Source organism: Cyprinodon variegatus, unplaced genomic scaffold, assembly GCF_000732505.1.
Source record: "Cyprinodon variegatus isolate N-32 unplaced genomic scaffold, C_variegatus-1.0 Scaffold398, whole genome shotgun sequence".
Lineage (NCBI taxonomy): Eukaryota > Metazoa > Chordata > Actinopteri > Cyprinodontiformes > Cyprinodontidae > Cyprinodon > Cyprinodon variegatus.
The window spans coordinates 116144-130217 of NW_015150851.1; the positions used below are offsets into that span (position 1 = coordinate 116144).

Sequence of the window (14074 nt, forward strand, 5' to 3'; positions counted from 1 at the left end):
TGTTAGTAACTGAAGCCCTTAGTCTGTATTTACAACAACAAGGAGGTTTCTGTCCACCATGTTTGCAGCCTGCTGGTCTCTTTGCCAACATGTTTTAGTAACCCTGGGAACTCTATTATGATTGGCTGAGGAACCTGGAAGTAAACACAGGGTTACACACTGAACCAAAGCCGTTTCACACCATAACTCTACGTTGGAAAAGGAGGAAAACCCAAATACGATGTTGGCAGAGAGCATGGATCGTGTATTATTACATCCATAGAATGATTTATTTTCCAGCAAACTTCTTATTATTGCTCCTTTAATAATGATAAAAGATGAGAATGGAGTAAATAACAATAAGGAGACTGAGTGTGCGCTTTAAACCAAAAACCTCTTACAAACTAAGGTGTGTTGCAGTTGGATGCAAGAAAAACAAAGGCAAATAAGACTTTGAGCTCTTGTCATGTTGTTGCCATCTGACACCCACCTCGCCCCATTTCTCTTTCTTTACTCTGGCAAGACTATTTGTTACAAAAGTTTAAAATGGAAACCATCATTTATTTTCATTTACTGTTAGTCCCTAAGCGAACCACTGCTGCCCAGGGTGGAGCTGCTGACTTCACTTTTTCTAAATGACATCAACCTTATAAGAAATGGTAAAAAATGAGATGCATTAACCCTTTCTAACCTGAGGAGGGCGTCAGACAGGTGGGCTTAAAGCTGATATATACTCAGAAACCAGGTCGTCTGCTGTGTCGCGGTGAACGCAGATATGCCCCGCCCCTTCCGCAGACACTCTCACAGCTGCACCTCTCCCAAATTATAGGTGATGGCAGACGGTGCTGCAGACAGGAGGCCTCTTATTGGTCAAATCTACATCCACGTATGCCTATTTCCTGTTTGGTACCTTAGAGGCTTGTTTTGTTTATTTGACCCCCCTTGTGGAAAACTGTTAGACTTTAGACAGATTTGATTTGTCATTTTGTTTACACAAGCGTAAAACAAAAAGAAATTTAGTTTGGAAACAGCTCACTGGAAAATTTCATCTTTTTAAAAGAGCTGCCTTGAAAAATTGTAAAAATGACTGTAAATTTACAGTTCTAAACTTTTTTTTTACTCATTTAAAAAAGTTTTTTAAAACGACTCAAGATGGAGCAGCTAGAAGAGCGAGGTGTGCTCCAGGTGGACCCTTTTTCCACATGGATCCCCGCTCTTTTTGGCCCTCATGTCCCTCTGTTTTCGCACAAACTTGCCCCCACTTCCTCACCGCCTCGGCCGTATCTAGACCCACAGCTAGTACGTAATTGTCCCTCTTGCGTAGTGGCGTGGAAGAACATAGCACAAACCACGCTTCAATATTGGGCATAAATCAAAAATATCTGCAACAAGCTCACTGCGACACACTGCTGGAGGATAACCAGCCATTTAGACAGAAAAGCAGGATTTCAACAAACGTGGAGTAAAGACTTATGGAAAGATAAGACATTGATTTATTGTTTATTAGCATAATAAAGGGGTGAGTCGCCCTTTAAACCTGATTTGGCTTTTTCTTGCTTCACATTCGGTGAACTTTATCTTATTTTTTATGAAATGTTCAAAATGTTCTTAAAAAGTAAAATCCAAAGCTTTAAGTCACTGATTTGTCTGTGTTGTGGTTTTTCTGATTTGTGTCTCCAGTTACACCATCGGTCACATCTGGGCCTGCCCGCCTAGTGAGGGAGACGACTACATCTTCCACTGCCATCCCTTAGATCAGAAGATCCCAAAGCCCAAACGACTGCAGGAGTGGTATAAGAAGATGCTGGACAAAGCCGTAGCAGAGCGGATCGTACACGACTACAAGGTGGGAGCTTAATGAGCTGGTTTCATTTTTATCACGCTTCCTTTGCCTCTTCATTTTTACGAATGTTTGTTTTGCTTTTGAAGGATATTTTCAAGCAGGCGACGGAGGATCGTTTAACAAGTGCCAAGGAGCTGCCTTATTTTGAGGGCGACTTTTGGCCCAACGTGTTGGAGGAGAGCATCAAGGAGCTGGAGCAGGAGGAGGAAGAGAGGAAACGGGAGGAGAACAGCACCTCTAATGAGAGCGTCGACGTAAGATCAAGTCTTTGCCTTTTGAATCTGTGGGTTGATGATTTTATTTCTGGGGAAAGCGAATGAAAGACTCATTTGACGTTTTCTTTGTGCAGGACGCTAAAAGCGACAGCAAAAACGCAAAAAAGAAGAACAACAAGAAGACGAGCAAGAACAAAAGCAGCCTGAGTCGATCGAATAAGAAGAAACCGGGGATGCCAAACGTTTCCAACGATCTGTCCCAGAAGCTTTACGCGACGATGGAGAAACACAAGGAGGTATGAAGCTGCACGTTGAGCTAACCTGCTAGCTGACGGCTAAAATTTGGAAAAAACTTGCAAAAAAAAAAAAATAATCTTTTAGCTTTTTGCTGCGAACGTCAGTTGGAAGCAGCTTTTTCTACAATCAATAAGGTGGTTATGAAGTTTACATTTTACCAGTCAGAACCGGTTCCAGGCTTTCAGTTCTCCTAGATTTCTAGTTTTTAACTACAAGTAGCGATGGCCGGTCTGCCATCCGATTGCCAACAAAGAAGAATCTGTAGCGGTGCGTGTGTTTAACGGTCTGTTTGCACGTCGGTATTCCAATATTAAAGGCACAACGAGGAGGCGGCGCACAGCTAACAAGATTTAAAAGAAAAGTCCAGTCAGCAAGGAAAAATCAATGAATAATTTTTTATGAGCCCCCAGATGGCCCATTATTTATACTTAAAGCTTAGTGGTGATTTACTGAATTTAGCATTAATCAGTAAAAAAATAAAAACAATTTTTTTTGACTCGATCACTGAGTCAGGAGCAGCCATTTTTGCCCAAATATAGTAACCCCTCCCTCCTGCCATCTTCCAGCAGTGACGTCACGGTGCGGTAAGCCTNTACGCGACGATGGAGAAACACAAGGAGGTATGAAGCTGCACGTTGAGCTAACCTGCTAGCTGACGGCTAAAATTTGGAAAAAACTTGCAAATAAAAAAATAAATCTTTTAGCTTTTTGCTGCGAACGTCAGTTGGAAGCAGCTGTTTCTATAATCAATAAGGTGGTTATGAAGTTTACATTTTACCAGTCAGAACTGGTTCCAAACTTTCAGTTCTCCAAGATTTCTAGTTTTTAACTACAAGTAGCGATGGCCGGTCTGCCATCCGATTGCCAACAAAGAAGAATCAACATGATTTAAAAGAAAAGTCCAGTCAGCAAAGAAAAATCAATGGATCATTATTTATATCTAAAACTAATATGCTTGCAGTGGTTTAATGAATTTGGCGTTAATCAGTAAAAAAATAAAAACAATAATTTTCGTTGCTATCACTGAGTCTGGGAGCGGCCATTTTTGCCCAAATATAGTAACCCCTCCCTCCTGTCATCTTCCAGCAGTGACGTCACGGTGCGGTAAGCCTAGCGCCATTCTCCCCGCTTTACAAGCTAAATCATTCACATTCACATGGAAATTACTCTGAATAAAAACCAATTATCATTTATTGAATATATTATAATTTAATATTTAATGTACTTTCAGAAGTTTGAATTCTGAATATGAGCGGGCTTTTCCTTTAACAGCCAGGATGAAATCCTTGGATTTGACCTGCTTTACTGGTTTTCTACGAAGGAAGTTTGGTTCCCTTCATTCTAAGCAAACTCACTGCAGGAACATTGGATCCTTTGTTTTTTAGCATCATGTTTTATCAGAGACCTGCATCGGTTGACTCTAGAGCTGTTGAACTTATGAATAGTTTCAAGTGGGACTTAAATTTGTCTTTTATTTTATTTCATCTTCAATCTGTTTCTCATGATAAAACCCACTAAATCAACGAATGAGAACAAACACATTGTTCCTGCTGCGCTCCTCTTTCCTCCGATCTTAAACTCAGCATTGCATTCAGAATCAGGTCAGTTAAGTAACAAAAAAGGTCTAATGGGATATAAGTAACCAAAGTCTAACATGTTGGTTTAAAAAAAGGTACTAAATATAAAACTCCACATAAAAGTGGAACTGAGTGAAATAAAATTAATTCAATTTAAATTGGAGTTTTGAGGTTTGTTATGAACTGAAAATAACCCTGAGATGATTTATAGTAACGTTTATAAATGTGAGATATCCATAGAGGATTACAGATGGCTTCATTGGCTATTAGCCTGGGCTAGCATGACAGGAAACGCTCCATCTGGATTCCATAGAGGACGTGGATTCTAACAAGAACTTCTGCCATCGCAAAAGATCATAGAAACAAATCAGATCAACTGCTTTCAGCCTTCCTGTTGTCTGCTCAAAAGTCTTGCTCTCACTGCCTGAACCAACAGCAGCTGCTTTTAGAAACAGAATTTAGTGTTTGAATGTTCCTCCTCTGCCTCTAGGTGTTCTTCGTGATCCGGCTGATCGCAGGCCCCATGGCCAACGCTTTGCCCCCCATCGCAGACCCAGACCCCCTGATGGCGTGCGACCTCATGGACGGTCGCGATGCCTTTCTGACTCTGGCGCGGGACAAACATCTGGAATTCAGCTCTTTGAGGAGGGCCAAATGGAGCTCCATGTGCATGCTAGTGGAGCTGCACAACCAGAGCCAGGACCGCTTTGTTTACACCTGCAACGAGTGCAAGCTCCACGTGGAGACGCGCTTCCACTGCACCGTTTGTGAGGTGAGTCCTGACCTGTCTCCTATCTCCTTATTTCCTTTCTCTTCTTCCAGTTTAATTCATTTTGCAAGAACAATTCACTATATTTTTCTTTTAATACAAACCCAATTGACTAAGAACTCAAAAGGTATCACCTCTGCCAAGGAGGTGATGTTTTCAGATTTGTGTTTTTCTGTCGGTCTGTGTGAAGGATAACTTAAAAACTTATGAATGGGTTTTATTTACATTTTTTCCCCAGAGTTGCACCTCATGATAAGGAGCAATACGTTTACTTTTTGGTTATGGTCCAGATCTGAGCCATAGGTTTAACCCCTAAAGCCTTAATGGTCTAAAGAGCAAATTACGTACGAGAATTAAAGAAAGTTCAGCTCCCAGCTATAAATTAGAAATACGATTGTTTGTATTTTTGTGACAGAAAGGCATTGAGGAATATTTTTCAGGTGGAATCACTAGTTTAGATGTCATAATGTGGGATTAATAGGCGATTAAACACAGAAAAAATGAAAAATATTTAGTGAGCATTGTGCTAGGAGGAAATGTGATTTTGGCCCAATGCCTGAATTGGCCAAATTATGCATTTCTTCAACTCATAAAAGAGAATCTGCTCAGACAAATATACTGATTTCCATTATTGGAGACCTTCTGCATAAGGCAGAGCTTTTGCTCCTAAGATTTAGCTGTTTGTTAATGGGAAATTTACCAAGAATATCACCAAACTGAATAGAAAATAAAGAATAACAGAGCAAGCTTATGTACTGCATGCCGGTTACATCACCTGAAACGGTCACACAATGACCTCTGACCCCTCCTTGGAAAGGTCTGAGCCTCTAGTTTCCAGTGATGCCGGTGTTCTGTCAGATCAGCATACTCATAGTCAATACGCATGTGCAAGATATCAGATTTGCATACGTTTGACACTGTAAGTGGAAGGAAGTCTACTAGGCTACTTTGTGTGATGTAATAAACATCAAGCCTGAGGTAAACAGAATTTAAAGCCAAACTGCTTTAAACACAGACAGCCTCTCTTTCTTTGTTCACTATTTCACACGTAGCAGCTAACCTGTCAGATTGTAACACAACGGTTAAATGTACGCTGATCTGCAAATGTAACGGAAGTCGTTTAAATGTCCCTTTTAGAATGCATGCGTGTTACTATGGGTACGCTGGTCTGATGGGGGGTATGTTGACCTGACAGAACACCGGCTATTAGGGGGCGGGGCCAAAAATCAATACCTGCTGTTTCATTACTCCTGCAGAGTCACACGTCAGGTGGAATTTTAAATCTAATTTTATTTGTTTACGCAGCTATAAAACAAAAAGTATTTGTGAAAAAAATCATTTTGAAACATGTTTTAGAAGTTTTTAAGCCCCATTTGAAAAGCATGTGGATGAAACGCCATGTGACGGCGTTTTGGCCATTTCTATAAATAGATAAACGTGAGCAGGTGTCGGTCGGGCCTGGTACCGGGCTAAAGGGGTTATGTCACACTTTGGGGCCAGATGTGCTGCTAGTGGAGGTCTTCTCTCTGACTGCTGTTCTAGTGTTAAATAGGATTCTAACCCTTAATTTTGTCGGTTTGCAGGATTACGACCTGTGCATCACATGCTACAACACTAAGGGCCACGAGCACAAGATGGAGAAGCTAGGCCTGGGCCTGGACGACGAGAGCAGCAACCAGGCCGCCGCCGCCACCCAGAGCCCGGGAGACTCGCGCCGCCTCAGCATCCAGCGCTGCATCCAGTCCCTGGTCCACGCGTGCCAGTGCCGCAACGCCAACTGCTCGCTGCCTTCCTGTCAGAAGATGAAACGCGTGGTCCAGCACACCAAAGGCTGCAAGAGGAAAACCAACGGCGGCTGCCCCATCTGCAAGCAGCTGATCGCCCTGTGCTGCTACCACGCCAAGCACTGCCAGGAGAACAAGTGCCCCGTCCCCTTCTGCCTCAACATCAAGCACAAGCTGCGGCAGCAGCAGCTGCAGCACCGCCTGCAGCAAGCCCAGATGCTGAGGAGGAGGATGGCCAGCATGCAGAGAGTGGGCCAGACCCCCTCCGGGGGCACACCCGGGGGGAGCGGTCTGCCGTCTCCCAGCGGAACCACCGGCCCCGCCACCCCTACGTCTGTCGGGACGCAGCCTCCGACCCCGCAGACCCCCACCCAGGGCAACATGCCCGCACTTCCTCAGCCCATGAGCGGGATGGTGACTCCGGGTCACCAGCAGGGCGGTACGATCCCCCCCCAGCACCATCTCCACCAGTTCCAGGCAGAAGGGATGATGGTTTCCCCCCAGCAGGCCCCTCAGCAGCAGCAGCACCTCGGCGGTCTGCCTCCATACAACCCCAGACCCCCCGGGGCGTCTCCTCACCACCCGTCGCTGGGGAAACCCGGTTTGGGTCCGTCCACCCCGACACAGCAACAGCCCAACCAGGGACCGGGGGCCATGGCCCCTCAGGGCCAGCAGCAGGGGCCTCCGCCGGCCGCCGTAGAGACAGCACTGAAAATCCAACAACTGGCAGAGAGCCAGAGCCGGATGGCTCAGGCCCAGGCACGGATCCGAGGTCTGATGCCTCAGCACCCCCACCACCAGAACAACCCGGCCCCGATGATGCCCCACATTGGGGCCCAGAACCAGGGGGGGGTCGGCAGGACTATTCTGGAGCAGCAGCAGCACAGCGTCATGCCCGGTGCGCAGCCGCAGCTACCCCCCCAAATTCAACAGCAGCTACAGCCCACCAACCAGCAGTGGGGCCCCAGGGGCCCGACCATGAACCCGCAAGTAAGGACAGGCATGATGGGCCCAATGGCCCCACAGCAGCAACAGCAGATGAATCAGCAGCAGGCAGGAAACCGAGGCGGGATGCCGGGATTGGGGCTTCCAGAAGGGGCCGGGGGGGGCCCTGGGCCGATGCAAGGAGGAGGCGGCTCCGGGAACCTGCCGCAGGCTGCAGTTCAGGAGCTCCTGCGTACGCTGCGGTCCCCAACCTCACACCTGCAGCAGCAGCAGGTCCTGAACATCCTTCGCTCCAACCCCACTCTGATGGCCGCCTTCATCCGCCAGAGAACGGCTCGGTACCAGGGGGCCCAGGGAGCCGCAGGGGGGCCGCCAGCAGGGGGGCCTGGAGGCGTACGGTTCCCGGGGAACCCTGGAGGACCCGGGCCCAACCAGCTGGGCGGTTTGGACGGGCAGCAGCAGGTGGTTAACCAGACGGGGATGAACGTGGCTCAGGGTGGAGGCGGGAACATGGCCACCATGGCTCAGCTGCAGCAGCTGCAGCAGCAGCAGCAGCAGCGTCCCATGTTGCCTGGCAACCTGCAGCAGCAGCAGCAGATGGCGGCTCTACAGCAGCAGCAGCAGCAAGGGGGGGCGATGCAAGCGGGACAGCAAGGCAACATGGCGAACATGCCCCCCCAGTTCAGAGAGATGCTGATGAGGAGACACCTGCAGCAGCAGCAGCAGCAGTTCCAGCAGCAGCAGAGCTTCATGCAGCCGGGGCAGGCAGGCATGGCGCCGTCCTCCCAGCCGCAGCCCACAGGGGGGGGCGTGGGGGTTCCTCAGCAGCAGCAGCAGCAGCAGGGAGGAGCTGCGGGGGGGCCGGGCCAGCAACAGGGATACCCCATGTCTCAGGTGGCTGCGGCGCTCCACCAGAAGTTCCAGCATCAGATGCAGATGCAGCAGAACCAGATGGGGGGGCATCCAGGACCAGAGGCTGGAGGACCGCCACCCCAGCCGGGACCGGGCGGACCGGGGACAGCGCAGCAGCAGCAGGCCGGCGGCGTGATGGTCCATCAGAACCTCCATCAGAGGCTCCTGCAGCAGCAGCAGCTGGGGGGGGGCTCCCCCGCCCACCACAGTAGCCCCATGAGCCCCCAGATGGCCCAGTCCCCCCACATCCAGGGACAGGGAGGTCTGGGCTCGCTCGGCAGTCAGGTCCGTTCCCCCCAGCCCTCGCCCAGGCCGCAGTCCCAGCCGCCGCACTCCAGCCCCTCCCCCCGCATGCAGCCCCCCTCCCAGCCTCAGCCCTCCCCTCATCGCATTTCCCCACAGACCCAAACCGGCTCCCCCCACCCGGGTCACGTGGCTCAGCACCACCCCAGCAACATGGCTCCGCCTCAGCCTCCGCAGCAGGACCCCGGCCCGTTCGGCGCCGACCAGAACGCCATCTTGTCCCAGCTGAGCGGGATGGCGGGGATGCACGGAGGTCAGGGCAGCCAGGCGGACATGTTGGGGGGGAACAACAACAACCAGGAGCTGGGGACAAACGTCAACCACAGTCTGATGTAGCCGTGCCGGGGGGGGGGGCCGGGGGGTCAGAAGGCTGTATTTTTAATTTAAACTCTTTTATGATGTAAAAAAGTCGAAGTAAAGCTTCCTTCCTATGGGAGATGTGACTTTAATCCTAGAAACCAATAAATGGATAAATTAAATCAATGGTAAGTTATTGCTGTTAATATATCTTCTCTATTTTTGCCAGTCGTGTAGAAAAAGGCCGAAGGATCCAGATTCTGGTTGAAACGTTTCTTCCTCAAATACGAAAATATTTTCTGGGGAATTTTTTTTTTTATTTGTAAGATTTCTAAGAATTGAAAGGTGGTTAAAAGAAGTGGTTGTTTTCCCTCCTGTGGTGATCACGTATCCTCCGTCTTCGGTGAACGCAGCGAATTCCAGGTATTTATTTTTTATTAGCGCAGGCAGGAGGGGGGGGCGTGTTGATTTTTGGTTTTAATCCTGCAGGAATAAAACGGCGTGTCGTCGATTTCTCCACGAAAAGGTTGTAAATATTTTCCAGCGCTGTTTTTTTTTTTTTTTTTTTAATGCGACCATCTTTTCCCGCTAACGGATTAATCCCGCCTCCTTCGTTCCCTCAGTCTGCAGCGACGAGCTTCAATCTGTCAGTACTGTAAATGATAGGAAATTGTGGTCTTGGATTCTGTTTTTTTTGTAAAGAAATGTCTAAAAAAATGTAAATATTTTAAAGATCTTTTGTTTTTTCTCCCTCTTTTGTGTCTCCAGATGACAGAAGTGCTCCTAAGCTACTGTACAGTATAACTTTTTTTTTTTTAAGTGTACAGTTTGGGTTGTAGGTCACAAAAGCACCAATGCGCCTTTTTTTTTTTTTTTAAAGTGTATTTTTTTTTTTGGAGAGGCAGGGGTTATCAACACAGCACCCACCTATTGTACTATTAAAAAAAAAAAACGTCCACGTAAAAACCTGCACAAAACGGAGCCAAAACGACGGACGGATGAGGTCGAACTAAAACGAATTTGGTTTAAACGATAATCCTGCTTTTTTTTTTTTCTCTCTAAATGTCAGGCTTGCTGGAGGCGGGGAAGGAACACATCAAAAACCAGGTTGCAATACATCTTGAGACTTATTTTATAAATAATAAAGAAACAAGGATAAACCGTCTTTTATATATATAAATATATATAAATAGATATATTATTTAATTTTATTTTTTTGGAAATAAAACTTGAAGCTACAGGAATTATTAGATAAATGTTTTGTTTTCTATCAAAGGTGTTTTATGGTGATGCAAAAAGATACTGCAGACAGTTATTCGGCTATGGAGTCCATTCTACCATCCTTTTGATGACATGTTTTATGTACATGAATAATGTTGTATACATATTGAATCACTGTACAAACAAATGGCAACTGAACAAATTTTTTTCCTAAACAGAGACTGGAAATAAGACTATTTAAATTTTAGTATTCAAATGGAATTGTTGACCACTTTGTTTTCCTTTTTTATTTTGTTCCTCTTAACAATTTTGGTGCTTGCTGAGAGAAAGCAAAAATACCTGTTGCTTCTTTTTTTTTAAGTTATTTTGGTGGTCTGATTGTTTTTGTTTTGTTTTTGCCAATAAATTAATTGTAAAATAAAGTATGTTTGTACTATTGGAAAAAAGGTTCCCTGGTCGTCTTTATTTACATTTATTAAATTAAATTGTAATGCAAATAAGGGGCTGTTCTGCTGGTTTGAATGAAATGAAACTGGTTTCCAGTAGCCAGCATGAGTGGAGCTAAATTAGGACCATGAAGCTTGTTCAAAAAGATATTTCTTTAAATATAAAAATATAAAGATTTAAAGCTGAGAAGAGATGTTTAAGACAACTTTTTTATATTTTTATATATATATATATGTTTTTTTATATGTATTTGCAACTGCCGCCTCTTTGGTGTGGGATGGGATTTAGATGACATGGTCTGTAGAACAAAGATTAACAGCTGAACATAATTTTCCCAGATAAAACTTCTGAAAAATGTGAAAAACAGAATCTAAAAAGTACCTCAGTTTCAACTTTATCAGTAAAAAAAAAATAAGTTTTTACTTTTTCATTTTAAAAACACTGTTGGTCGGCTTCTTCCCTCCAATGGAAAAAAAGCGTGTAGTTGCTATAGCAACACAGTGATGCCCCCATGTAATCTGCAGCATATCTCTGGTGCAGGGTGACATAAAATATAACATTTGCCCCTTTCTTAAAACAATGTATATAGTCAAATAACACTTTCAATTGATTTTTTTTTTCTTATACCTGACTTTAGATTTTTCGTCAGTGTGATTAAGATGCAGCAAATCGGTGGAACTTCCATTTAAATTCCCTCGTTTTCTCCGCCCTCAAGCCGCTGTTACACCTGCTGCCTAAGTCCAGTGAGCCTGCACTCATGCAGACTCCCTATTTAATGGGATGGAGGACGATATTTAATTTCCGGGTGGATCATCTAAATAAGTGGTCCTTCTAATAGTCAATCATTCTGATATGTTTACGTCAGACCGTCCTACGTGCTCTTTATCCGTTAGCTATCTTTTTCTGTTCATTTCAGGTGTATATCTGGTGAGTCATTGAAGCTCACCTTTCTCACCGCAGTTTTTGGAAAATGGCTGAGGGTCGGAAGAGAAAAAAGCATTATGGGATTTGCTGTCGCTACCTGACAGTGGTGACTAATAAAGATGGCGCAGGCACCGTGCAGTGACAAGGAGGAGTTACCAGACCAATGGAGCATAAAGCAGTAAACTCAGTTAACTGAGTTCACTATAAAGTTCACTATATAGTCCCCGCTGTAAGTGGACACACTGATTTTAAACAATGCGTGTGCAAGAGCGTGCACGAGCCCCTTTCTCCTCGTGCACGCTCTTGCACACGCATTTTTTTTTTTCTTAAAGTGGAGAGGTTGGGTGTTTTAAAAAAAATGCTCCACAATACCTTGAAGTGCTGAACGGTCCACTGACCCTACCCACTAGGTGGTTTGGGACGGCCCTTAATGTGGTGGACCCTCTTAGTGCTCAGGGGCCGGTTTGGACCTGGGATTCCTGGTACTTCTTTCAGGTCTGATCAGCTAAGAACAGCTAAAAGTTTATTAGTTTTATTTCTATGGAAATTAGAAGATGATCCCGACCAACACGTCAGAGCTTTTCATCACATTCTGTGTTTTGGATCAAATTGATTTTTAATAATTAATTTCGTTAATGTGATTTAACAATGAAACTGGCTTTTTAAAGTTTTCTTTTCTGTTAAGCATGTGTTTTAAAGGATGTTGGTAAGTCTGTTAAGGGACTCAAAGTGATGCTGTATGCTTCTTATCATACAGAAAAATAAGTCATTAGGTGGAGGACGTTATATCCAGCAGGCTGACTGTAAGGTGCTAAAAGAAATCTCCATAAACCGGCTGTTAATGTGGAAACTTTAGAAATACAGACGCAAAATTATGAATATTAGCTGGAAAGACATATAATCCGCAACTAACGATCCATTAAGTAATGGATATATTCATTGATCTAAAAAGCTACTTTTAGAAAATGAATATTCCAAAATGAAAAACATTTGACAGAAAAACACACCTTGATGGGAAATTTTAAAAGAATTTCAAGTAGCAAAACAAAATGATTACATGTAATTTATTATATCTAAATGTTTGATCCAAAAATAGTGTATTTTAAAGATTGTTTATATTAGTGGAGATTTGTCCTGATTATTGCTGCAAGTTATTCTTTCAGCAAATGGCATCTTTTAGAGTCTGTGTCAAGAACTGCGTGAGAGAAATGAAAGGTCCTCCTTTAGTCAAAGCACAAGTCTTAAAAATTGGAATATACTAACATAATATGAGGTATTGTTTTTATGACAATGTGGACTTTTAGAAAGAAAAATAGCTGCTGTGGGAAGTCGGTGGATCTGATCTGTGGCGGATTAATCTCGCTATTTCCTGCACCTGGATTAAAAAAAAGAACCTTTCCCCAAAGTCACAGTAAACATGTGCAACTTTTATTTTCATGTCACCAGCAAACAGTCTATACACCACAACACTTCATAGACTGCAGCAGGTAATGTGCAGGTTCACATCGCAGTAAAGTGCAAAGTTACGCATCGGAAGAGACGGACAGATGCCACGCAAGCGACAAATAAGAGGCAACATCAAGCCCTGTAGGGGGCGCTCCTTTTTATCTGGTCAGGAGTTACGACAAACTGTAGAAAACTATCATGTTCAGTCATCTTTGTGACCCATAAACTATAGATATACATTCAGGTCGATGTAGAAAAAAAAGAACATGTTTCTGCTTCCTGTCGCCCCGTGCTTCCTCCAGATTAGTTCTTTAATGGAAACATCAGCAGGGAGGAAACAGAAACACGGGAAGTCATGAACAATCTGGAGATATATTAGTCCTAAGAGTCCCACAAAAAAAAAAAAAACAGACATCAGGCACTTCCAATCTCAGCGGCTTCAGGTCCAGCTTGGTAGGCTGCTCCATCATCATCATCATCATCATTGGTTACATACGCAACCAAATCAGCCTTTAGAGTCATAATGCATCAGTTCCTGCATCCAGAGTCGGACTGAAGCTTTAGGTTCATTCAGGTGTGCTTTATTTACAGATACTTAAGCAGCAACCCCCAAAAGAGTATTCACACCCCTTTGTTTTATCGAGCTACAGACTTCAATGTGTTATAAAGGGATTCACACAGAGTGGTGAATATTAGGAGAACAGAAAGTGATGTCAGATTTAGGTTTGATGGCAGTCTGTGACCAGCTTTCAGTGCATTAACTCCACCAGCTGCTAAGCAGTGTAGTTTCAACAGTCGTCTTAGATTTAGTCTTAGTTTTAGTCTTCAGGATGAAAACTATTATTAGTCTTAGTCCCATTTTAGTCATTACGATATGTGATAGTTTTAGACGGTTTTAGTCGACTTAAACCTATAAAGGTTTTAGTCTAGTTTTATGTTGCAAAAAAAAAAAAAAATGAATCTTTGCAATTTCAAATAACAACCAGATTCTTTCCCAGACTGACAGCTCTAGCCTAGATGCTACAATAGCTGGGTATAGAATGCTGCCGTGTAGATCATTCAGTTCCGAATAAAGAAAATCATCAACCAGTAAAGGTCCGGAGACATTTTGAATT

The 14074-nt window shown here is 44.4% G+C and overlaps 1 protein-coding gene across 1 annotated transcript in view; it reads left to right on the forward strand.

Moving 5' to 3' along the window:
• The window catches only part of LOC107092878 (histone acetyltransferase p300-like), a 45678-nt gene extending 35119 nt beyond the window's left edge, over nt 1-10559 (forward strand). The window contains exons 27-31 of the mRNA XM_015387566.1: nt 1660-1825; nt 1909-2076; nt 2172-2333; nt 4402-4683; nt 6264-10559. Coding sequence (XP_015243052.1) covers nt 1660-1825; nt 1909-2076; nt 2172-2333; nt 4402-4683; nt 6264-8960 — 3475 coding nt within the window. The 3' untranslated portion in view covers nt 8961-10559. The remainder of the gene's footprint in view (nt 1-1659; nt 1826-1908; nt 2077-2171; nt 2334-4401; nt 4684-6263) is intronic.
• Nucleotides 10560-14074: the final 3515 nt, after the last annotated feature.